The sequence below is a fragment of the Theropithecus gelada genome, chromosome 19 (genome assembly GCF_003255815.1).
Source record: "Theropithecus gelada isolate Dixy chromosome 19, Tgel_1.0, whole genome shotgun sequence".
Lineage (NCBI taxonomy): Eukaryota > Metazoa > Chordata > Mammalia > Primates > Cercopithecidae > Theropithecus > Theropithecus gelada.
Window position 1 is genome coordinate 41,534,706 of NC_037687.1, and position 22,985 is coordinate 41,557,690.

The window sequence follows — 22,985 nt, forward strand, 5'->3', positions numbered from 1 at the left end:
AAAAAAAAAAAAAAAAAAAAAAAAGAGTAGGGTGGATAGGAGCCTACGGCACCATTTTCTCCAGCCCAGGGAGACAGCCTGCTTCCAAATGCAGTCAAAGAGGGGACAGTTCTGCTGACATCACTCTAAGCCCTGGATCTGTGATATGAACTGATAAATTCCTTATTTTTATTTTTCTTAAGCCACCACTTTGCATTGGATTTCTAGCTTTTGCAACCTAGACTAGATGGTGGCGGATGAATTAGTCCTGCAGGATTTGGAATTCTACACGATGATACCAACATTCTCTAGAATTTTAGGATGATACCAACAGCACAACTTCAGCTGCTGTGACACGGAGGAATTGCATACTAAGTTCAACTCCTTTTCAAAAGTCAGATGACAACCAGTTAGGGTTTCTGCCAGCCCCTGGGGCACCTTTGGGCAAATTAGAAAAAAAGGTGCCCCCTAAAACACTTCCTGTGGGGAAGTTATTATATGCTGGATACTGTACTGCCATCTGCTGGAAAACTAAAGTACTGTAAAAATACACCATGATGTGTAGGATGTGGATGCCCTCAGAGGTCGTGCCTTTGTGCAGTGCACAACCTGCGGAACGGTATAGGGCAGCCTTGAATACGGTTACCAGACAGAGGCAGAGCAAATGGATTAAGTGTTCATGAGACATTGGCAAGACTGCAAAGGGGTGAGGGAAAGAGGAACACAAGGATTATGGAGACGGGAGATGGTGCTCAACAGGGACCTTACATCATGAATGCCTGATATAGGTGTCATCTGCCGCAAGCAAGATAAAGAAGCAAAACACTTCCTCAGCCCCAGGTTCGAATCTAGAAGCCAGCCCCATCCTAGCCCAAGGACTGTCTACATCTGAGATGACCTCATGGGAGAGAAAAACAGCAACCAATCATAGAGGAGCTCTGGCCATTGGGGCGGGGCCAACACGTCCGATCAATGGAAGCGTGGATGGAAAACCAGCTGATTGGTAGGGCGGGAGGGGGCACAGGAGGAGGCGGGGTCATGCAGAGAGCCAATCCAGAAAGAGGATGGATTTGGCCACTGAGAGGGAACCAGGCTGGAACATGCCGGGAGCACGTGGGTGACAAACTGACCAATGGGGCAAGACTTGGAAATGGACCACTTGGGGGATGCCTAGAAGCAGGTGGATGGAGACCACAGGGGCTCGAACCTGAGCGAGCTTCATCATCATGTGGGCGAACACGTGCAGGAATCCCACCACTGCGTCCCAAAGGCGGCTGTGCGCCAGGCTCTGCTGGTTCCCGGTGCAGGGGCCCTGGGAGGCAGAGGGCCGTGTGAGCGGGAAAGGAATCCCCGAGAAGGGATCAGGGATCGCGATGCGGGACCCCCTCCCTTCCCACTTCCGCCCCAGGGGGAGCGCCCTACCTGGATGTACTCAGTGAGGCTGTTGAACACCTGCTTAGCCACCGACATGGCTTTGGAGAAGTTCCTCTTGCCCTGCTCTTCAATGACATCCTTGCCTGAGTAGTACCAGTAGAAGTCGCTGATGGATTCCTAAGGAGGGGGCGGGCAGGGTGTGAGGGGGTGCTGGGGCCGACCATGGCCCTGCAGCCCCCGACCCAAGTCACATATGAGCCGTCTCACGTCCTCACCTGCAGCCGCAGGAGGTAGTCCACCGTGCAGATGATGATGTTAATAGTGGTCGTGTTCCCTGTCTGTGTCCGTAGGTAGTTCTGGAAATCTGGGGAGATGAAAAGTCATTTATCCAGCACCTCCCATGTGCTAGGGGAGATGAACAGTGGGTCATTTATTCATTTATGCAATACTCATGTGTTGAGTGCCTGTTGTATGCCAGAAGGCATATCATTATCAATTTATTTAATAACTGTGAAGTATTTACTATGTGTCAGAGAAAGAAGAATGATCATTTATTCATTTATCTAAAAATACTGGCCAGGTGGCTCATGCCTGTAATCCCAGCACTATGGGAGGTTGAGGTGGGAGGGATGCTTGAGGCCAGGAGTTTGAGACCAGCCTGGGCTGGTCTCAACAAAAAATTTAAAAATTGGCTGGACATGGTGGCTCACACCTATAGTTCCAGCTACCCAGGAGGCTGAGGTGGGACGATCACTTGAACCCAGGAAGTCAAGGCTGCAGTGAGCTGTGATCATGCCACAGTACTCCAACCTGGGCAACGGAGGGAGACCTTGTCAAAAAAAAAAAAAAAAAAAAAAAAAAAAAAAAATTCCCCATAAGGCCAGGGACTGTTTTCTTTTACTACTGTATCCCCAGAGCCTAGAATACTGCATGACACATAGTAAGAACGCAACAAATTTGTTGTAGCAAAGAATATGTGACGATCTTAATCTTGTGAGCATGTATTATACACTCAATAAAATATGTTGAATAAATGAACAAGTGACCAATCCTTATGTTCCCTGGCCTTTAGCAGGTGCTCAATAAATATTTGTTGGATAAATGCATGAATATCCCCAGTACATAGTAGGAATTTGATAAAAATTGTTTGGAAACTAATGAGGGACTGAATCTCTATTTCTCCCTGCTACATAGTTGGTGCTGAAAATACATATTTGTTGGAAAAAACTGAATTAATAAATGACCCACCACCACATTTGACACATAGTAGGCCCTCAATAATATTTTTATTTTTTGTATTTATTTTTTGAGATGGAGTTTCACTCTTGTTGCCTGAGCTGGAGTGCAGTGACGTGATCTAGGCTCACTGCAACCTCTGCCTCCCGGGTTCAAGCAATTCTTCTGCCTCAGCCTCCCGAGTAGCTGGGGTTACAGGCATGCGCCACCACGCTCGGTTAACTTTTTTGTATTTTTAGTTGAGATAGTGTTTTACCATATTGGCAAGGCTGGTCTCCAACTCCTGACCTTGTGATCCACCTGCCGTGGCCTCCCAAAGTGCTGGGATTACAGGCGTGAGCCACCACACCCGGTCAAGGAAATCCTTATTACATTGAGACCTGATAATATATGTTCAATCTGAAATTATATTCACCTATTCCCAAAACAGAAGTTTCGCATTGCCTTACTCTGTGCCATGCATTCTGTTCTTTTCTGTCCTGTACCGCTCTAGTTAACTACAAAAGAAGAAATGTGTGGTTCTCATCCTCTCAACCTTGGCTGCACATCAGAACAACCAGGAGGCTTTTAAAAATCCCAGGGCTCAGGCCCAACCCCAGATCAATTAAATTAGAATCTCTAGAGGCAAAATCTGGGCTTCAGTCTCTTTTAAAGCTCCCCAGGCATGCCAGTGTACAATTACGATGAGAACCTCTGCGTGAAACTGATTCATGAACGTCTGTCTGATGGGGTGGTTCCCACTATTTAAAAAACATCGTTCTATGGCAGCAAACTGTTAAAGCTGAGTGATGGGTAGTTGGAGGTTTATTATACTGTAGTATATGATTGGAGGTTTATTACACCGTAGAATATGATTGGAGGTTTATTATACTGTAGTATATGTTTTTTTTTTTTTTTTTTTTTTTTTTTAAAGAGACAGGGTCTCCCTATGTTGCCCAGGCTGGTCTTGAACTCCTGGGTTCAGGTGATCCTCCTGCCTCAGCCTCCTAAAGTGCTGGGATTACAGGCATAAGCCACAGTGCCCAGCCATGTCCTTTTAAACGTTTATAGCAACATCACGTTGCACAGGAAGGTTTTCACAGCCCCTGAAAGTATTTTCGCCCCCAGTTTTTCTTTCCTCCTAACTTTTTTAGAGTCAGTTCACAATTGCTCTATCACATTGGCTCAACAGAAGGCCCATTTTGCCTAGTTTCATGATATAGACAAAGCCTCCTCAAATATTCAAAATTTTGTAAGCAAAGGTACAGGTTTTCCCATCAACCCTGCTTTCTAACTCCTTTATTTGTCTTAATTTAAATTATTAAACTGTCTTAATTTAGATTGGACTATATGCAAAAATAAAAGATACACAGCTCCTGTTAAAAAAAAAATTCTGCCGACTGAAAACACCTGTTATAGACATGTGCAAATAAATGAAAGACAAACCTTTTGTCTGCTTTGAATAGCACTGACTCCTCAAGACATGCAAGGGGTCTGAGATTTGAAAGTTATTTCAAGCATCTGTTTGACTGGGTCACGAATTTAGGCAGAGGACTGGGTTGCAAATTTGTTGGGAGACAGCAATTCCTCTCATAACAACATTCCAATTTTCAAAACTTCATATTCCCGAGGAATAAAATGTATTTTAAACCCAAAGACTGATTCCATATTAGTTAAAATTAAAGAATGAAAATCTTAGTCCCAGCTGGGTGTGGTGGTTCACACCTGTAATCCCAGCATTTTAGGAGGCCAAGGCAGGAGGATCGCTTGAATCCAGGAGTTCGAGATCCCCTGAGCAACATAGTGAGATCTCGTCTCTAAAAAATAAAAGACTTAGCCAGCCATGGTGATGCATGCCTGTAGTCCTGGATACTCAGGAGGCTGAGGGGTAGATCACTTGAGCCCGGGAGGCAGAGGTTGTAGTGAGCTGTGATCACACCACTGCACTCCAGTCTGGGCGACAGAGTGAGACTCTGCAAAAAAAAAAAAAAAAAAAAGGAGAAAGAAAATCTTAGTCCCATGGCACAAAGGTATTTAATAAACCTTGAAAAACTGGTTGTGGACACAAGAGTTTTTGAAAATTCAAGACAAAGGGATCATGCTTTATCCTTTGTTGAAAGAAAAAGAATGAAGATTAAAGATATTTAGAAATCAGTTACCTTACAAAGCACTAACCAAGTAGGTGAAGGTTCTATGGTTCTATGGAAGTTAGATTACTAATTGCTCCAATTCTTGTCATGAAAGTTAATTTCCGGGTAGTCTGTGGTTTCCTAATCATCTGCTAAAGGTTATAACCACAATCTTGAGACTGTACATGTTTGTTATAGGAAATGGCATTGGGTAGAATGTTTTTTGTGCAGAATTTTGACTCTTCTGTAAAGTTGTAAACTAGGTTTGCGGCGTGAGACTGTATTTCTCATCACTGATGTTGTGTAATTAATTTGCTGTCATCTTCAATCTTGTTAAATTGGCTGAGCCACAACAAAACGGAACTCTTGCTTAAGATAGGAAAGAATCTGTCGGCCTTCATACAGATTTTTCCTCTGCAAAGATTTTACAAGCAAAATAAACAAACGATTCTAATAGATTTATTTTTAAATGCCAGGCAGTTTTTTCCTTTAGGTCTTTTCTGGACTTAAAGTACAGAAATCCACCACGTGTATTGAACTTTGGCAGCCACTGCAGACTGCCTGTGGGAAAATAGCGTGTGACAAATTGTCCATTTGAGCAAATTGATTTTTGGCCAAATTGGTTTTTGGCAGTTTGCTTTTGGGGAATTGGACTGGCCAGAGGAGATGAAGCGGAAGCAAAGTGGCTAGATTCCAGAAATTCCAGAGTTTTTTCTTTTTTAGAGGGAGTTTCGCTCTGTTGCCCAGGCCGGAGTGCAATGGTGTAATCTCGGCTCACTGCAACCTCCGTCTCATGGGTTCAAGCGATTCTCCTGCCTCAGCCTCCTGAGTAGGTAGGATTACAAGCACATGCCACCACGCCTGCTATTTTTTTTTCTATTTTTAGTAGAGACGGGGTTTTACATGTTGGCCAGGCTGGTCTCGAACTCCTGATCTCACCCGCCTTTGCCTCCCAAAGTGCTGGGATTACAGGTCTGAGTCACTGCGCCCGGCCTCCAGAGAGATTTTGAAGCTAGGTGGATCGACACTGGCTGGAGAGTGGCCATCATTGATCGCGGGAGGAGGGGATTGGACACTAACTCAGGTAACCCTTCTGTACCCGCCCCAAACCTCGGCTTCCCCTCCACCCCACACCCCTCCTCCTCACCATTATTGTGCCCCTCACAGAGCAATTGTAGGAATCGGAACAGGTCTTGTGTGAATTCATCATCCGCCATGACCTTCTCTCCTGGGTGGAAAGGAGGGGACAGGGGCCCAGGAGGGGTCAGATGCGCCAAGACACAGCGCACACATGCACAAGGCCCATGCACACTGCACACGCATGCACAAAGCATGGGGGTGCTGGGAGGAGTAGCCGCCACTCCAAAGACACTGTGAGGGCCATGGGCATCCATGACGCCAGGTGGTCTTGACCTCAGAGCCCATGACATCAGCAGATGGAGACCCGAGGGGCCCTGAGTCATGAAGCTGAGGCCTCAAGTGTCTTTCTACATCAGTGCCCTCTGATGTCACCACTTGTGTTACATTCGGGAGTGTCTGCTGACCTAGCAGACATTCAGGCAGCTGGTGATTCCCTCAGCCCCCCTTCAGGCCGTGGAGGTTAATGGATTATGGGGGTTTGGGTCACCTTCACACAAACGCTCTGGGCAGGGGAAGATTGGGCTCGGATAAGGGATGGAGATTGAAAGCCAGCCAATTGGCCCAGATGCCTTGAAAGCAGCCAATCCAGGAGTAGCAGAAGGGAGGCGTGTAAACAAGGGCCAATCAGAATGGGCATCTGAAAGAAGCAAATCATGGTGGGCAGTAGGGGAGGAGGCTAGACCGCAAATGGGCCAACCAGAGCAGGCGCAGATGAGGCAGGCGCTGAGGGGGCAGGCGCACACCAATCAGAGTGGATGCCGGAGGCAACCAATTCGGTTGGTGGGTGGGAAACGCTGACCGACCAATCTGAGGTCGGGGCGCAAAGAGCAGAGTAGGTGGGAGTGGGGATCACTCCACACCGGGACTGCGAATCTGGGTCTGGAAGACCAACAATATCCAGCTGGAAAGAGATCTTTGCCGTATTTTCTAGCTTCTGTTTTACACATGGGGAGAGTGAAGCTTAGGGAAGGTAAGAGGCTTGTTCACAGGCCCATGTATTCTCAGTGGCTGGTCTGGGGCCTGAATCATGCTCCCCAGACTCCTGATCTCCAGGTTTTGCACTGGCAGGGCGCACCTGCCGAAGTCCCTCCCTCCCCTCCACGTCCCAGATCCTCAGCCCCCAGGTGGAGGGGCGGACGGGGTTAGGAGGGGTGGGTGGCAGCAGCACAGCACAGGGGTGGGCTGGGGGAATTACCGTTCTGGCGATTGATGACTGGGGCAGCCAACAGGATGGGAGGAGGAAGCAGGAGAAAAGAGAGAAAAAGAGACAGGGAGACAGAGACCGCAAACACACACAATGACAGTCAGGGACAAAGACACAGAAAGACACACACAGAGAGAGGAACAACCCACAGAGAGAAAGGCAGAGTGATAAGGAGACAGAAGGAAGTAGATTAGCAAGGAAGGGGATAGGAAATGAGGGTAAAAGCAGAGGGAATGAAAGAAGAGGATGGAGAGGGAGAGAGAGAGATGAAGACGTAGAGGTGGAAAGGCCGGAGCGAGGATCAGGGTAGAAAGGTTAGACACGTCACAACACGGCAAAGAGGAGACGTGATTAACCCGGATTAGGGACATTAATAAGAGAACAGCAACCAGGGCGTGACATTTGGGGCACGTGGAGGGTGGGGTCCGTGTGGTGATGGGTGAGAACACAAGACAGAATGACTTCTGGTCAGCGGGGGGAGGTGGGTGGTGGACATGGGTAGGGAGACCCCAGGGGGATGGAGGGGGTGGGACTGGGGGACCACAGCAGAGGGAGGGACCCAAGGGAGCCCTTGGGAACCAGTGTCTTCGAGGAAGGGAGCTTTGGGCAATGGTGGGTGGGGGTGGGTGGCGGGAATCCCGAAAGAAGATGTCCCAGGGAGAGGGAAGCCCAAGGGAGGGCCTCACCAGTGCCATCCTCGTTCACCATGCCCAGCCCCTCGGCCTTGTTCTGTCTCTCAAAGGCATTGAGATCCAGTACGCTGAGGAAAAGAAAGGAAAAACGGGGGTGGATGTGATGAAGCCTCTGCCCTCCTCTCTTCCAGGGCCTGGCAGCTCCCAACCATGGTAGGCTGGAGAGCCACAGTATATCATGTATGTGCTGAAATCAAGAGGAAGCAGAAATGAAGAGTTGGCAGAAGCTAGGACATAAGGTAGGGCCAGGATGAACCATGTGCAAGCTGAAATAACGAAGAACCAGAAACCATCCATTTAGCAAAAGCTGCAGAGGGTAGGAAAAGTCAGCCAGCAGCAAGAGACAAATAAAGGCAGACAACAGTAGAGGCATATTAAGAGGGGTCATCAGAGAGCTCCTAAATCTCCCTGTCAAGTTCCCCTTGAGTTCTCAAGTTTTTGGTTCCACTGTCTGGAATCCATAATGCAACTCATTCTTCAAGCCTATGACATTTTGCCTTCCTTATTGTTCTACATTAATTCTTATAATAAATTCCCTGTTATTTGAGTGATTCTGAGTGAGTCTCTTTCCCTGGACTGAAAGAGCAGAATCCGAACCAGAAATGGTACCAGGAGTGGGGTGGCAGTGGTACCAAACAGAGCTTAACAAGAAGAGGTCCACTCGAACCTACCTGCATGTTTGCATCAGTGCCTGGATACTCTGGAAGAAGCCAACTTCCTTCTTGTCCTTAAGATAATCCAGCATTTTCTGCAGAGGGGGAGGCAGGGGAGGAGGAACTGGGAGTCACACAAGAACCTCCCACCCCTCTTTGCCTTCCTCTGAAGTCCCTTTGCCTCTGTTACCTGCTGGACCTCAGCATTGCCTCCATTGAGGATGGAGATGCCCAGCTTCAGGGTGGAGGACACCATGGCACCTGTCTCTCCTGGAGGGAGTGGGAGACAAAAGATGGCCCACCCAGTTGGAAGGCAGTGTGTTCCAGCCAACAGAAAACAGCCATCCCAAGGGATGTGAGAAAGGGGATGTAAGAGTGTGCTAAGGTGTGCATGCAGGGGTGATTGTGACTGAAGGATGAGTGAGAAATTGCAAGGCAGGTATGCAAGGGGAAGCTGCAAGGGCTGGGGTGTGCGTGCAAACCACAGGCATGGAGGGGTGGCAAATGGGTCCGCAGGAAATGGGTGAGCCAGGAAGAGTGAGGATAGGATGAGTGCACTCGGAAGAGCCCAATGAACATGTGAGGGGCACCTTTGCAGGCACTGATCATCTGCAGCACCATCTCGGCTGCCCCCCGGGTGTGCAGCCGTGCTTGCTGGTATAGGAGCCGCTGCTTCTCCATCTCTTTCTCCTGGGCAGGGAGGCAGACCCATGGGGGCAAGTTCAGGCTTTCCAGCCCAGCCTTTCCCCCTCACATTCTCACTTCCACCCTCCCTGTTCCAGCCACATCCACAACTCACTCCTTCAACCATGAGCTCCTTCCATCCCCTGGGGCTCACACCCTTGATATAGCTCCTGTACCTAGCATGGGGCTAGGCATAGGGCAAAATCTACATAAATCAGAGCTGGGCATGCAGCAGTCTTAACCTGGGTCCATGGGCCTCCAGGCCATCTGTGAACTTGGATGATGAAAAGTTATATTTTTATGTTTTCCATCCTTTAACAGAAAAGTAGCATTTCCTTCCTTTATGGATGAAACCATAAATCACAGCAATATTAGCAAAACCTGTGGTTTTGTCACCAATAAAAATCACAGATGTGGCCAGGCACAGTGGCTCACGCCTGTAATCCCAGCACTTTGGGAGGCTGGGGTGGGGAGATCACGAGGTCAGGAGGTCAAGACCATCCTGGCTGACAGGGTGAAACCCCGCCTCTACTAAAAACACAAAAAATTAGCTGGGCGTGGTGGCGGGTGCCTTTAGTCCCAGCTACTTGGGAGGCTGAGGCAGGAGAATCGCTTCAACCAGGGAGGCGGAACTTGCAGTGAGCCGAGATCGCACCACTGCACTCCAGCCTGGGCGATAGAGCCAGACTCTGTCTCAAAAAAAAAAAAAAAAAAATTCACAGATGTTTCCATACCACATTATTATTAATGTATATTCCATATCACATTATTACTGCAGAATTAGAACCATTTCCTATTGAAATTCTGCTCTTTTGGTCCAGGAAGAGAGATTCACAATGGCCCAAAGATGTCTTTAAATATCACTTATGTTCATCACTACTTCTCAATTATAGTAGCTGCTGGATCCATTATTAGATCTTTTTTTTTTTTTTGAGATGGAGTCTCACTCTGTCACCCAGGCTGGAGTGCAATGGCGTGATCTCGGCTCACTGCAACCTCCACCTCGTGGATTCAAGCTATTCTCTTGCCTCAGCCTCCTGAGTAGCTGGGATTACAGGCACATGCCACCATGTCCAGCTAATTTTTGTATTTTTAGTAGAGACGGGGTCTCACCATGTTGGCCAGGCCGGTCTTTTTTTTTTTTTTTTTTTATTTTTTTTTTTGAGACTGAGTCTGGCTCTGTCGCCCAGGCTGGAGTACAGTGGCCAGATCTCAGCTCACTGCAAGCTCCGCCTCCTGGGTTCACGCCATTCTCCTGCCTCAGCCTCCCGAGTAGCTGGGACCACAGGCGCCCGCCACCTCGCCCGGCTAGTTTTTTGTATTTTTTAGTAGAGATGGGGTTTCACCGTGTTAGCCAGGATGGTCTCGATCTCCTGACCTTGTGATCCGCCCGTCTCGGCCTCCCAAAGTGCTGGGATTACAGGCTTGAGCCACCGCGCCCGGCGGCCAGGCCGGTCTTGAACTCCTGGACTCAGGTGATCCACCCGCCTTGGCCTCCCAAAGTGCTGGGATTACAGGTGTGAGCCACCGTGCCCCGCCTTAGATCTTATTTGATAGATTAACAACGTACAAGTACTACTGGATCACAAATTCATTTTTAAAATATTTTGATAGCTATTCAATACTTGTTTCCTCTGCTATGAATTCATTCTATACATTTAAAAACATGATCCTGAGAAAGTCTTCACCAGGTGCCAGAAGGGACTCTGGCACAGAAACAGTTCAGAAAACTATGACGTAAATGCTTGCTGACTGTCTCAATGAATGAATGGATCAGTGAATTGCACGTTTCCTAGCTCTTTCTTGCTGCCTGGCCTTGGCATATACTATCCTCCCTACGTGGAACATTTTTCTCTTTGTCTTCAACTGGCAGGCTCCTTTTATCCTTCTGCTCAGAAGTCCCCTCCTCCGAGAAGCCCTCCCTGATACCTTTTCCTGCAGGCCGGGTCAGGCACCTTGCTTGGGCTGCTGTATCCCTGCAAGGTTCCCCCATAATCATCCCAGCCCTCACCCCTCTGCCTGAGCTTCCCCCATGACCATGGTGCACACCCTGTGGTGTTAGTTTGGCTGGTGTTATCTGTCTCCCCAGTGGACTGACTTGGTCACTGTTGTGTCCCCAGAGCTTTGCTGAACGAATGGGAGATGACTGCAGTCAGGGTCCCCCATCCCTTCCCTCCAGGACCTCCTGAGCCCACCTACCTCAAAGGAGACCTCAACCTCCTCTTCACCTTCGCCGTTCTCCCCTCCCTCCTCCAGGTGGCAGCTCTGGGGAGGGGGCATCAGTTAAGGGATGAACAAAGCAGACCCCTCCATCCCGCCCCAGCCCTTTTTGTGGACAAGCACTGCAGGTGGGGAGAGGGAAACCTGCCCCAGATGAGGTGGGTGGGGCCTCACCTTTGCCATGATATCAGCATAGGCCATGTACAGGTAATCCTCGTCCAGTTTGCTGGGGAAGTAAGCAGGGGAGTGGTCAGGACCTGGTGGAGAGGACCCCCGTCTCACAAGAGCTTCTGGGCTGGGCACGGTGGCTCATGACTGTAATCCCAACACTCTGGGAGGCTGAGGCGGGCAGATCACTTGAGGTCAGGAGTTTGAAATGAACCTAGCCAACATGGTGAAACCCCATCTCTACTAAAAGTACAAAAAAATTAGCTGGGCATGATGGTGTTTGCCTATAATCCCAGCTACTCCGGAGGCTGAGGCAGGAGAATTGCTTGAACCCAGGAGGCAGACGTTGCAGTGAGCTGACATTGCGCCACTGCACTCCAGTCTGGGTGACAGAGCAAGACTCCATATCCAAAAAAAAAAAAAAAAAGAGAGCTTCTGGTTTCCTTTGGAGGGCCAACCCTACCCATACTCAGGCTGTGTGGCTCAGGTGGCTGGAGTGGCCATTGCCAGGGTGGCTTATGACAGATGCATGGCCGATGAGGACTTTTATCTGTGTGGCCACGATGACAGGTAAGAAATGGTCATGTTGTCCATGCTGTCCAGTAAAATCCATTCTGGGAGTTGTTGTTTTGTTTGTTTATTTTGTTTTTGAGGCAGGGTCTTGCTCTGTTGGCCAGGCTGGAGTACAGTGGTACAATCAAGGCTTACTGCAGCCTTGACCTCCCATGCTCAAGTGATCCTCCCACCTCAGCCTCCTGAGTACCTGGGACTATAGGCACATACCACCACACCTGGCTAATTTTTCTTTTTCTTTTTTTTTTTTTTTTTTGAGACAGAGTCTCGCTTAGTCGCCCAGGCTGGAGTGCAGTGGCGCGATCTCGGCTCACTGCAAGCTCCGCCTCCTGGGTTCACGCCATTCTCCTGCCTCAGCCTCCCGAGTAGCTGGGACTACAGGCGCCCGCCGCCTCGCCCGGCTAATTTTTTGCATTTTTAGTAGAGACGGGGTTTCACCGTGTTAGCCAGGATGGTCTCGATCTCCTGACCTCGTGATCCGCCCGCCTCAGCCTCCCAAAGTGCTGGGATTACAGGCGTGAGCCACCGCGCCCGGCCATTTTTCTATTTTTTGTAGAGATGGGGTATTGCTATGTTGCCCAAGCTGGTCTCGAACTCCTGGCCTCCCATAGTACTGGGATTAAGGGCATGAGCCACCACACCTGGCCCATTCAGTGAGGTTTGCTGGAGCTAATGGCGGAGGCACTACCTTTCCACTGGGGATGCTAAAATGGAGTGATGGAAGGCTGGAGCTCCCAGGGCCCTCTTGCCACGTGTCAGCCCAATAACAAGTATGGCCAATCCCTTTCTGCTTGGGTCTCCTGTACAATGGCCAACACCTGCTGAGTGTTTACACGAACACCATGTCAGTGCCTGTTCTAGGTGCCTTGTATATATTAACAAACTGACCCTCACGGTCATTCAGTTGGGTGGGTATGTTACTAGTCCTATTTTATAGGTGGGGGAAACTAAGATACAAAGACCCTTCTTCGGCTGGGGTCACACAGCTTGCACTGGGACTCAACCTGGATGGCCAAACTCCAGAGACATTGCTCTCCCACAGGATGCAAAATGGGACACTCAAATTCTTCATCACCTTGCAGCCCGAGATGGCCTCCTGTCAGAATTTCTGGCCAATCAGATCTGTGTGGAAGCCCACCAGAGAGATAAAGAGACCAAAGATCTCTTGGATAAAGAGACCAAAGAAGGCTGGGTGTGGTGGCTCACGCCTGTAATCCTAGCACTTTGGGAGGCTGAGGTGGGCGGATCACCTGAGGTCAGGAGTTTGAGACCAGCCTGGACAACATGGTGAAATCCCATCTCTACTAAAAATACAAAAAAAAAAAAAAAAAAGAAAAGAAGAAAGAAAAATAGCTGGGCACGGTGGCATGCACCTGTAATCCCAGCTACTCTGAAGGCTGAGGCAGAAGAATCGCTTGAACCGGAAGATGGAGGTTGTCATGAGCCAAGATCATGCCACTGCACTCCAGCCTGGGCAACAAGAGCAAAACTCCGTCTCAAAAAAAAAAAAAAAAAAAAAAAAAAAGAGAGAGACCAAAGATCTTGCTAAGGGTGAAGAGTGGGGAGCCTTTCTCCTTCTTTCTGCCTGGCATGTGGCTGTGATGCCTGGAAGTGCGGCATCTACCCAGGACTACAGACAGAAGCTCAGAAAGGCAGAGCAGAAAGCTAGAAAAACCCTGGGCCCCTGTCAGTGTCCCTGTGCCACTGCCCAGTCCTGAAGTCTTTAGCTCTTGACTTCACGTTATATAAGAAAAATAAACCCTTGGCCGGGCGCGGTGGCTCAAGCCTGTAATCCCAGCACTTTGGGAGGCCGAGACGGGCGGATCACGAGGTCAGGAGATCGAGACCATCCTGGCTAACCCGGTGAAACCCCGTCTCTACTAAAAAATACAAAAAACTAGCCGGGCGAGGTGGCGGGCGCCTGTAGTCCCAGCTACTCGGGAGGCTGAGGCAGGAGAATGGCGTGAACCCGGGAGGCGGAGCTTGCAGTGAGCTGAAATCCGGCCACTGCACTCCAGCCCGGGCGACAGAGCGAGACTCCGTCTCAAAAAAAAAAAAAGAAAAATAAACCCTTGCCAGGCGTGGTGGCTCACGCCTGTAACCCCAACACTTTGGGAGGCTGAGTGGGGAGGATTGCTTGAGCTCAGGAGTTTGAGACCAGCCTGGGCAACATAGTGAGACCACCATCTCTACCAAAAAAAAAAAAAAAAAAAATAGCCAGGCATGGAGGCACATGCCTGTAGTCCCAGCTACTCAGCAGGCTGAGGCAGGAGGATCTCTTGAGGCCGGGGTGATGTGAAGTGGGGGGGTCTGAGCTGCAGTGAGCTATGATATGACTCTGCATTCCAGCCTGGGCAAGAGAGCAAGACTGTCTCAAAAAATAAGCCAGGTGCAGTGGCTCACGCCTGTAGTCCCAGCACTTTGGGAGGCCGAGGCGGGAGGATCACTTGAGGTCAGGAGTTTGAAACAAGCATGGCCAACATGGTGGGAACTCATCTCTACTAAAAATACAAAAATTAGCTGGGTGTGGCAGTGGGCGCCTGTAATCCCACTTGCTTGAACCTGGGAGGCGGAGGTTGCAGTGAGCTGAGATTGTGCCACTGCACTCCAGGCTGGGTGACAGAGTGAGACTCCATCTCAAAAAATAAATAAATAAATAAAAGAAAACAAAATGAAAAATAAATCCCTGTGCCTTCATTCCTTTATCCACACAAAGGAGCTGCAATAATCCGTCTCACAGTGTGGTGGTGAAGTGAGAGGATATAGATGTCACCGCTTAGCTTGGTGCCTGACACATAAAAAGCATTTGATGAATGGCTGCCTGCTACTGTCAGCAGTAGCAGCAGCAGCTGCGCCATCTGCATCACAATTATTTATTACTAAGCCTGTCATTAGCCCACATGAAGCCTTTGAGGGAATTAGAGAAAACTCCCCCACTACTTCTGTCTGTTGGAAATCTGTCCTACATATGGATTTTTTTCATAATATACTGATTTTATTTGAGCAAGACACTTTCTTCTAGAAAAGCCTAGTTAGTCTACATTGTCTGTGATGTGAACCCCTCAGAGATGCCCTTGTGAACTGTTCAGCCATGCAACGGTGTATGGTGGCTGTGCCTGTCCTAACAAAGTGATATTTATGTTTCTTTTCTTTTCTTTTTGAGACAGAGTCTCACTCTGTTGCCCAGGCTGGAGTGCAGTGATATGATCTTGGCTCACTGCAACCTCTGCCTCCTGGGTTCAAGCCTCCTGAGTGGATGGGATTACAAGTGTCCACCACCAAACCTGGCTATTTATTGTATTTTTGTAGAAACGGGGTTTCTCCATGTTGGCCAGGCTGGTCTTGAACTCCTGGGCTCAAGTGAGCGCCTGCCTCGGACTCCCAGAGTGCTGGGACTATAGGCGTGAGCCACTGTGCCTGGCCGGCAAAGTGACATTTAAAGATCTGTCTGTCCTGGGCCTCCCCAGGACCTGGAGGGCCTCTCCTGAGGCATAGGGAGGCTGCTGGGCTGGAGTTGGGGGTGGCCAGGTGCCCCTCTTTCCCAGGACCTTGGGGGCATTTCTGGGGCCCTAGGAAGAGTCCTCACCTCTTTTCCGTCAGGGCAGTGCGGCTGAAGTGCAGGACCAACTGGTGCAGGGGGTCTGGCTTCTTTTCTTCCACCTCTTCCTCCTCCTCCTCCTGCTCCCCAGCTTTCTGGGGGGAGAGCAGAGGCTTGGGGAGAGTGTTTCTAGAGTCCCTTTCTATCACCTCCCCCATGTCCCTGTTGGTCTGGATTTTTTTTCTCTTTTCCCACATTCTGCGCCCTACTTTGGTACTACTCAAGCCAGGAGCTGCATTTCTATACCCCTTGATGTGGAGCGCGACCCCTGGAGGTGTACCAAGGGTGGCCTCCACCCCTAGCCCTATCCAGCTGGCCCCCCACTCCCCCAGGCGGGCCCCAGCTCACTGAAAGGTCATCTATCATGCGGTCCTCAAAACTGTGGTCTTCGGTCAGGATCCATGCAGCCTTGTAGCTCTCCAGGAACATGTTACATGCCCGGTGCCTGCAGGGGAGAGGTGTGACGTCACTGGGACGCGCTCTCCTCCATGCCTCTCGACCTCCCATGCGCCTGCAGCCCCCAGCCATCCCCAAGGCGCCATCACGTTGGCCCTCCATTTTCCAGACTCTCCAGCCACCCTTTCTCCGCGGCCCTTCACGCTCCCTTTGTCCCTGGGGGCCTTACGTGGGCAGGTTGTACAGGGGCGTCATACGGAAACAGGCCACGACTGCCCGCCGGCGCTGCTTGGACAAAAGCTTGTGCCACACGGCCTTCTTAGACTTGTAAGGGTGCTCGGTCTGGGGAGGGGATAGCGGGACAGTCACATCCCCAGATCCTGCCCCTCTCACTCCAAGCCCTGGATGAAACTGCTCAGCTGTGCCCAAGTCCATATTTAGGTACGACACATGGCAGAAGGAAAACCTTGTCTTCACCAACAGAGTCAGGGTCCTGACTCCGCCTCCAGACCTAAGTTTCCATCCTAGGCCTGGTTCCACAGAGCCAGGACCACGACCCAGGCCACGACCAATTCTACGACCCACCCAAGGCCCTGCCCATGAACTCAACGCTTCTCCTCTAGGCCCCACCCCTAGATCTAAAATTCTGCCCCTTCCCCGTCCCGCCCCCAGATGCAAGATTAAGCAGCAGACCCCTCCCCCGATCCATTCTAAGGCTCACCGTAAACTCCAGGATCCACCTCCTGCCCCGCCCCAAAACTTAATAGTCATCTCCAGACCCCACCCACATTCTTAAAGCCCCTCCCCCTGCCAGGCTCCGCCCAGAGACCCAGCAGAAAGACCCCTCCGGCCCCACCCACCTGGTCCAGGTAGTAGAGCACGGCTGACACTTCCTGGACTCTGCGCACGATTTTCTCGGGGTCGTCGGCGTCCTCCTCACGACCTGGGACGCCCCGGTACAGGGCCATCTGCCAGCGCAGAGACGGGGAGCCTTCGACCTGAGAGGAGGAAGGAGGGGTCGCTGGTGTGAGGGACCCTCCGCACAGGGTCGGCCGGATGTCCTCTTTCCGCTTTTGGGAGCACTCAGTGGGTGAGTGCATGTTGAGGCCTTTCTTCTTCATCATTTTGTTTTGAGACGGAGCCTCGCCCCGTCACCCAGGCTGGAGGGCAGTGGTGCGATCTCGGCTCACTGCAACCTCTGCCTCCTGGGCTCCAGCGATTCTCCTGCCTCAGCCTCCCCAGCAGCCAGGACTACAGGCACCCACTACCACACCCGTCTAATTTTGTACTTTTAGTAGAGAGACGGGGTTTCACCGTGTTGGCCAGGCTGCTCTCGAACTCCTAACCTCAGGTGATCTGCCCGCTTTGACCTTCCAAAGTGTTGGTATTACAGGCGTGAGCCATTGTGCTGGGCCTAATTGTTGTATTTTTAGTAGAAACATGGTTTCGCCATGTTGACCAGGCTGGTCTCAAACTCCTGACCTTTGAGGTCTTTCTTCGATGCCTGGTCTTTGGTAAATGCTCAAACCTTCGCTAATATTGTGGTTATTATTCTGACTTGCTTCTTTTGCTTGCAGAGAAAGGAGGCATACCTTTCCCTGAAGGTGAAGGTTGTTGTTCAGAAATTCCCGGACCTCCTCATCTGTGTCTTTCTGGGGAGACAGGGCCAGGCTGGGTCACTCTGGAGGTCCTAGCCTCCTTCCTGACCCACAGCCCTTTCCTTCCAGGCCCAGTACCCCAGGAACTGAAGGGGTTTTTCTTGGGGCGGAGGGTCTGAGAGAAACAAAAGGATGCAGAGGTAGACAGGGGTCGGAAGGGGTCCTAGAGGGGCCAGAGGGTCACAGAGTCACCTTGAAGATACAGTAAGGATTCGAGGGGCCTCGTGGGGGGTTGGGAAGAGGCAGAGGGTGACAAGAGGATTTCATCAAAGGTCAAATACGGCCAAAGAGGGATGATTGGGGGTCAGAGTAGGGCAGGGAGTCTTTGAAGATCATAAGGGGTCAGCAGAGGTCATGGGGGGTCAGATAGGTCAACCGAGTCATTGGTTACACAGGGGCCAAAGGGGGCATCAGCAGGATGGGGAGCCCTCAAGGACCAAGGTGAGGGGTCCATGGGACCCTGGAGGGCTCTCTGGGGTCCTGGCAGGACTCAGCAGTCCTGGGAGGTGCTTGAGGTCCTGACGGAAGTGGTGTCCTGGTGGTAGCAGGGTAGCAACTGGGTGGTCTTTAGGGGCCGGGGTTAATAGGTTGTCAGGGTATTGGTGTAGTCCTAGGGGTAGGGCTATAAGGGTCTTGGCGCAGAATCCTGGGAGGGTTCTTTAGGGCCCCTGAAGCTGGAAAGGATCGGACAGGAGGGAGATTGTCCTTGTTGTCCCATACAAGGGGTAAGTGGGGTCCCGGGAGGCCGCCTCGACATCCCAGCGAGCTTAAGAGGTTCTAGGGCCCAGGTCCTTTGGTCTCCAGGACACCTGAGACCTCAGAAGTTTGGGTGCAGTCCTGGGGATGGGGCTCATGGATCCTGGGGAGTTACTCAGGGTCACAGGGGCTCCCTGAGCCCCTGAGAGTCCTTGGGGGCTTAACTGGACATCAACAGGGCCCAGGGGGAGGCGTCAGCCGGGTCCTGAAGGAAAGGGATGGTGAGCCGAGGGCTCGGGGGAACCCAGACATTCAGTCTTGGCGGGGAGGGAAGGAGGGGTCATGAGGGTCTCAATAGGTCCCAAGGGGCTTGAAGGGGCCTTGGTGGCGGGTTCAGAGGAGTCTCGGGGGCTCATCTTGTTGGGAGGACTCTCAGGATCTCAGCAGGTGTGGCATGGTCCAGTAGTGGAGGCAGCGGGGTCCTGCAGTCCTCATGGGGGTCCCAGGGGTCCTAGAACTTTTCTAGGTTTCAGCGGGGTTTCAGTGAGGGCCCTTAGGTCTGTGGTGCCCTGGCAATATCTTGAGTGGGGTCCTCAGGGCATCCCAGAGGGCCCAGTGAGTCCTCAGGGTCCTGGAAAAGAACTCAGTAGGGTCTGAAGAGAAGGCTCCCAGGGACCCGGGGGGCTCAGTGGGATCCTGGTTGTCCCCTAGGGTCCCAGGGGCTCAGTGGGTGCCGGGCGGGATCCTGGAAGTTTCCAAGGACGGGGCTGGGCAGGCACCAGGGCGTAGCGGGTCTTGGCCAGCGTGATGAGGTCCTGGTCGGTGGGCGCGCACATGTTCAGGCCGATGGGCAGCATCTTCTTCAGCGTGGCCACGATCAGCGACGTCTGCACGGAGTACCGGTCCCCGCGGCGCTTCTTCTTCGTGCGTTCCTGGTCCGAGCCACCGGACTGTGGGGACACAGGGCTCAGCACCAGCCCAAGCCCCAGTCCCAATCCCGCCCCAGCCTGCGGCCATCATCCACACCCCAGGCTCCAGTCTGGACAGCAGGCGCTCCCTCCCCAACGGCCAAGGACACCTCAATTCCACCCCAGCCTTGCTAACCCTACACTTCAGGCCTGCAGCCGTGACTGGAGACCCTCCAGACCCAAGCCCACAACCCAAATTCCCAGTTGCTTGCTTTTTAAACAAATGTATGTTTAGAGATGGTGTCTTGCCATGTTGCCCAGGCTGGACTTGAATTCCTGGGTTCAAGTGATCCTCCTGCCTCAGCCTCCCAAATAACTGGGACTATGGGCACACACCACCGTGCCTGCCTGGCTCCAATTTCTAACCCAGGCCCATCCAGATTTTCCCCAATTCTGGGCCTATCTCAACTTCTAGCAGTCATCTTCCAGAATCCCCTAGGAACCCCAGTACAACACCCCGTCCACAGCATGCACAACCCCACACTTCACATCCCAAGACCGAGTTCTCAAGAATGAAACAAAGATGCAGGCCCACAAAGAGTTCAAGAGACAAGAGAAGTTGCAAGAAAAAGACACTGAGAGACTGAAAAAGACAAGGAGACAGGAAGACCAAAGATGCAAGACACATCCAGAAAGACCTGGAAGCAGAGACATGGGGCACAGAGTCCCACAGCCGTGTTCTGGAGCCTTGGGTGCAGACCCGGGGCCAGGGCCACCTCAGTCATGCCAACGAGAAGCCCCGATGACAAGCTTTGGGCAGAGCCACATCCACGCTGGCTGGCAACTTTGAGCATGACCCCTGTGCCAGGCACTGCTGCAGGCTACACATGCAGCTTCTCCCTGAGTCCTCGCAGAGCCCTGGGGTGGGGGCTGCTGGCTGGATGCCCTCAGAGGCTCAAAAGGATGACCCTTGGCCAAGGTCACACAGCTGACTATCAAGACAGGATTCTAACCCTAGTCCATATAGTCCAGAGCCCAAGCCTTAAACCACTGCACGGTGAGGGTGCTGCCCCCTCCCCAACCATGCGCCGCGTGCCTCTCCCACCCCCATTACCCTCGACCTCAGCCCAAGATGCTTTGGTAAAAGCTGAGAGGTGCTCTTTTTTTCTTTTCTTTTTTTTTTCAGAACAAAAGTCCAAAAAAGAAAAAAAAGAAAGAAAGAAAAGAAAAGAGAAAAGAAAAGAAGTCAAATTGCCAAAAGCCGAGGGTTGGGATGGGAATGGATGGGGGTGGTGGGGAGGCAAGGGAACGGAAGGAGGATGGGTGGGGGCTGGGAGTGGAGGACAGGGGTGAGGAACAGAAGCAGGGGTTTTCTCGGGGGTCGGGGGGGGAGTGCAGAGGCTGGGGGAAGAGGGCATTAGCCAAGAGACATGCGGAAGGTCCCAGATGTGGGGCTGACCTGTGTATCTCCCGCCTGCTCCACCGGACCGCAGACAGAGACAAGAAGGGTTACCCCAGCCCCGCAGAGAAGCCCAGGCCCAACTCCAACTTGCCACCACCCCACCTCCTCTGCCCCACCTGCCATGTATTCTCTAGCTGGGCATTTCCAGGCCTTGGCTTGGGGTAGGGGTCATTTTTGGGACCTGAGGAGGGCAGTTCTGAGAAGGATAGGGAGGAAAGCAGGAGATGGGGTAATGGGGAGAGGAAGAAAGAAATGGAAGAGGGGGAAAATGGGGAGGAGGAGGGTGATGGGAGGAGAGAGAGGCTTGGAGAAGAAGCAAATGGACAGGAGGGAGATGGGAGGAGGGAGAAGATCCAGGAGGAGGAAGGAGACAGGAATGAGTGAAGAGGGAGCTGGGGAGGAGGAGGGAGATGGGAGGAGGGAGAGGATACAGGAGGAGGAAGGAGCTGGGGAACAAGGGAGAGAAGGTAACAGGGGCTGCTCTGAGGGCTGCAGGGAATGCGCCCAGGACAGGCTGGCTGCGTGAGGACAGGCCAGGTAGGAAACCCTAGAGGGTGCTCCCGCCCTCTCTGCCAAGTGCTCCTCCCAGAACCAAGCCCCCACCTTAGCCATTTTGCTCTTGTTGTCCGCAGTCAGGAAGGACATGTTGTTGATCTCGTTCTGGACCACAAAGTTCTGCTCCTCGCGCTTGAAGTTCTGATGGGGGAAGCAGTGTTGGAGACCGGAGAGGTGAAGGCAGGCGCCTGTGGGCTGTGGCTCCTCTGGTGGTGGGGAGGGCGGTTGGGGTGGGCACTCACGTGGGACTTGGACCAGTAGATGAAGATCTCGCCCACCATCCTGAACAGCTCCTCCGCGCTGGGATTCGGCTCCGTCAGCCACTGCGCCCTGAGGTCAGCGGAGGGGAGGTGAGGGAGGGGGTGGAGATCCCAGGGAAGGGGGCTGCCCAGAGAGAGATCTTGGAGGAGGAGATGGGGACCAGGAGACATCCAGTCAGAGGGATGGGGTTTCTAGGGTCTTCTGGCCATTCAGGTGAACATTTAATTCTTTTTTCTCTGGCTCAGCCTCCTGAGTAAGTGGGACTACAGGTGCCCGACACCATGCCCGGCTAATTTTTGTATTTTTAGTAGAGACAGGGTTTTGCCATGTTGCCCAGGCTGGTCTCAAACTCCTGAGCTCAGGTGATCCACCTGCTTTGGCCTCCCAAAGTGTTGGGATTACAGGCGTGAGCCACCGCACCCAGCCATAAAATTTCTTTTTTGGGGGGACAGAGTCAGAATCTAAGTAGGTTCACATATTTTATTTATTTACTTGTATTAAAGAAAAAAACCCTTATTGAGACAGGATCTGTCTCTGTTGCCCAGGCTGGAGCACAGTGGTGTGATCACAGTTCACTGCAGCTTTGACCTCCTGGGCTCAAACCATCCTCCCACCTCAGCCTCCCAGTCCCAGCCTGAGGCCAGGACTACAGGTGTGTGGCACCATGCCTGACTAATTTTTGTATGTTTTCTTTTTTTGTAGAGACAGGGTCTAGCCATGTTGCCTAGGCTGGTCTCAAACTCCTGAACTCAAGTGATCCTCCTGCCTCAGCCTCCCAAAGTGCTGGGATTACAGTTGTGAGCCACTGCCCCTGGCCCCAGACTTATTTTTATCTGCTCGTGAACATTAAAGAGATGGTGTAATTTGTAGTTTATTTCTTGGTTTTCTGGCTTCTTTCATTCCACCTAACATTTGTGAAAGCCAATCACATTCTGTGTAGAAAGAACTTGTTCACTCCCACTGCCATGGGGTCTTCCATTGTATGAAGAAACCACAATTTGTTCATATTTACTGAGTTAAAAATGGAACTATATCCAACAGCAGAGAATGTCACACAACCACCAAGACAAAAGGGGTGAATCTATATGTCTTTTTTTTTTTTTTTTTTTGAGATGGAGCCTCGCTCTGTTCCCAGGTTGGAGTGCACTGACACGATCTCAGCTCAGTGCAACCTCCGCCTCCCAGGCTCAGGCGTTTCTTCTGCCTCAGCCTCTGGAGTAGCTGGGATTACAAGCCTGCGTCACTACGCCTGGCTAATTTTTGTATTCATAATAGAGACAGAGTTTTGCCATGTTGGTCAGGCTGGTCTCAAACGCCTGACCTCAGGTGACCCACCCGCCTCGGCCTCCCAAGGCAATTACAGGCATAAGCCACCACACCCGGCCTATATGTCTTTCATGGTGTATTGTTATGTTAAAAA

General features: G+C 51.5%; 1 protein-coding gene across 2 annotated transcripts in view; it reads right to left on the bottom strand.

The window, feature by feature from the left end:
* Positions 1-22,985, bottom strand: part of RYR1 (ryanodine receptor 1) — a 160,168-nt gene that overhangs the window by 44,550 nt on the left and 92,633 nt on the right. Inside the window, exons 68-87 of one of the 2 annotated variants that reach the window (XM_025369190.1) lie at positions 21,547-21,634; positions 21,353-21,445; positions 20,747-20,761; positions 19,159-19,329; positions 17,618-17,677; positions 16,886-17,023; positions 16,255-16,367; positions 15,978-16,074; positions 15,618-15,724; positions 11,465-11,516; positions 11,270-11,335; positions 8,977-9,076; positions 8,577-8,656; positions 8,405-8,481; positions 7,728-7,801; positions 7,033-7,050; positions 5,845-5,925; positions 1,629-1,717; positions 1,402-1,530; positions 1,187-1,291 (exon numbers count right to left, since the gene is read on the bottom strand). In XM_025369190.1, coding sequence (XP_025224975.1) covers positions 1,187-1,291; positions 1,402-1,530; positions 1,629-1,717; positions 5,845-5,925; positions 7,033-7,050; positions 7,728-7,801; positions 8,405-8,481; positions 8,577-8,656; positions 8,977-9,076; positions 11,270-11,335; positions 11,465-11,516; positions 15,618-15,724; positions 15,978-16,074; positions 16,255-16,367; positions 16,886-17,023; positions 17,618-17,677; positions 19,159-19,329; positions 20,747-20,761; positions 21,353-21,445; positions 21,547-21,634 — 1,753 coding nt within the window. The remainder of the gene's footprint in view (positions 1-1,186; positions 1,292-1,401; positions 1,531-1,628; positions 1,718-5,844; positions 5,926-7,032; positions 7,051-7,727; positions 7,802-8,404; positions 8,482-8,576; positions 8,657-8,976; positions 9,077-11,269; positions 11,336-11,464; positions 11,517-15,617; positions 15,725-15,977; positions 16,075-16,254; positions 16,368-16,885; positions 17,024-17,617; positions 17,678-19,158; positions 19,330-20,746; positions 20,762-21,352; positions 21,446-21,546; positions 21,635-22,985) is intronic. The other variant, XM_025369191.1, reaches the window with a different exon arrangement.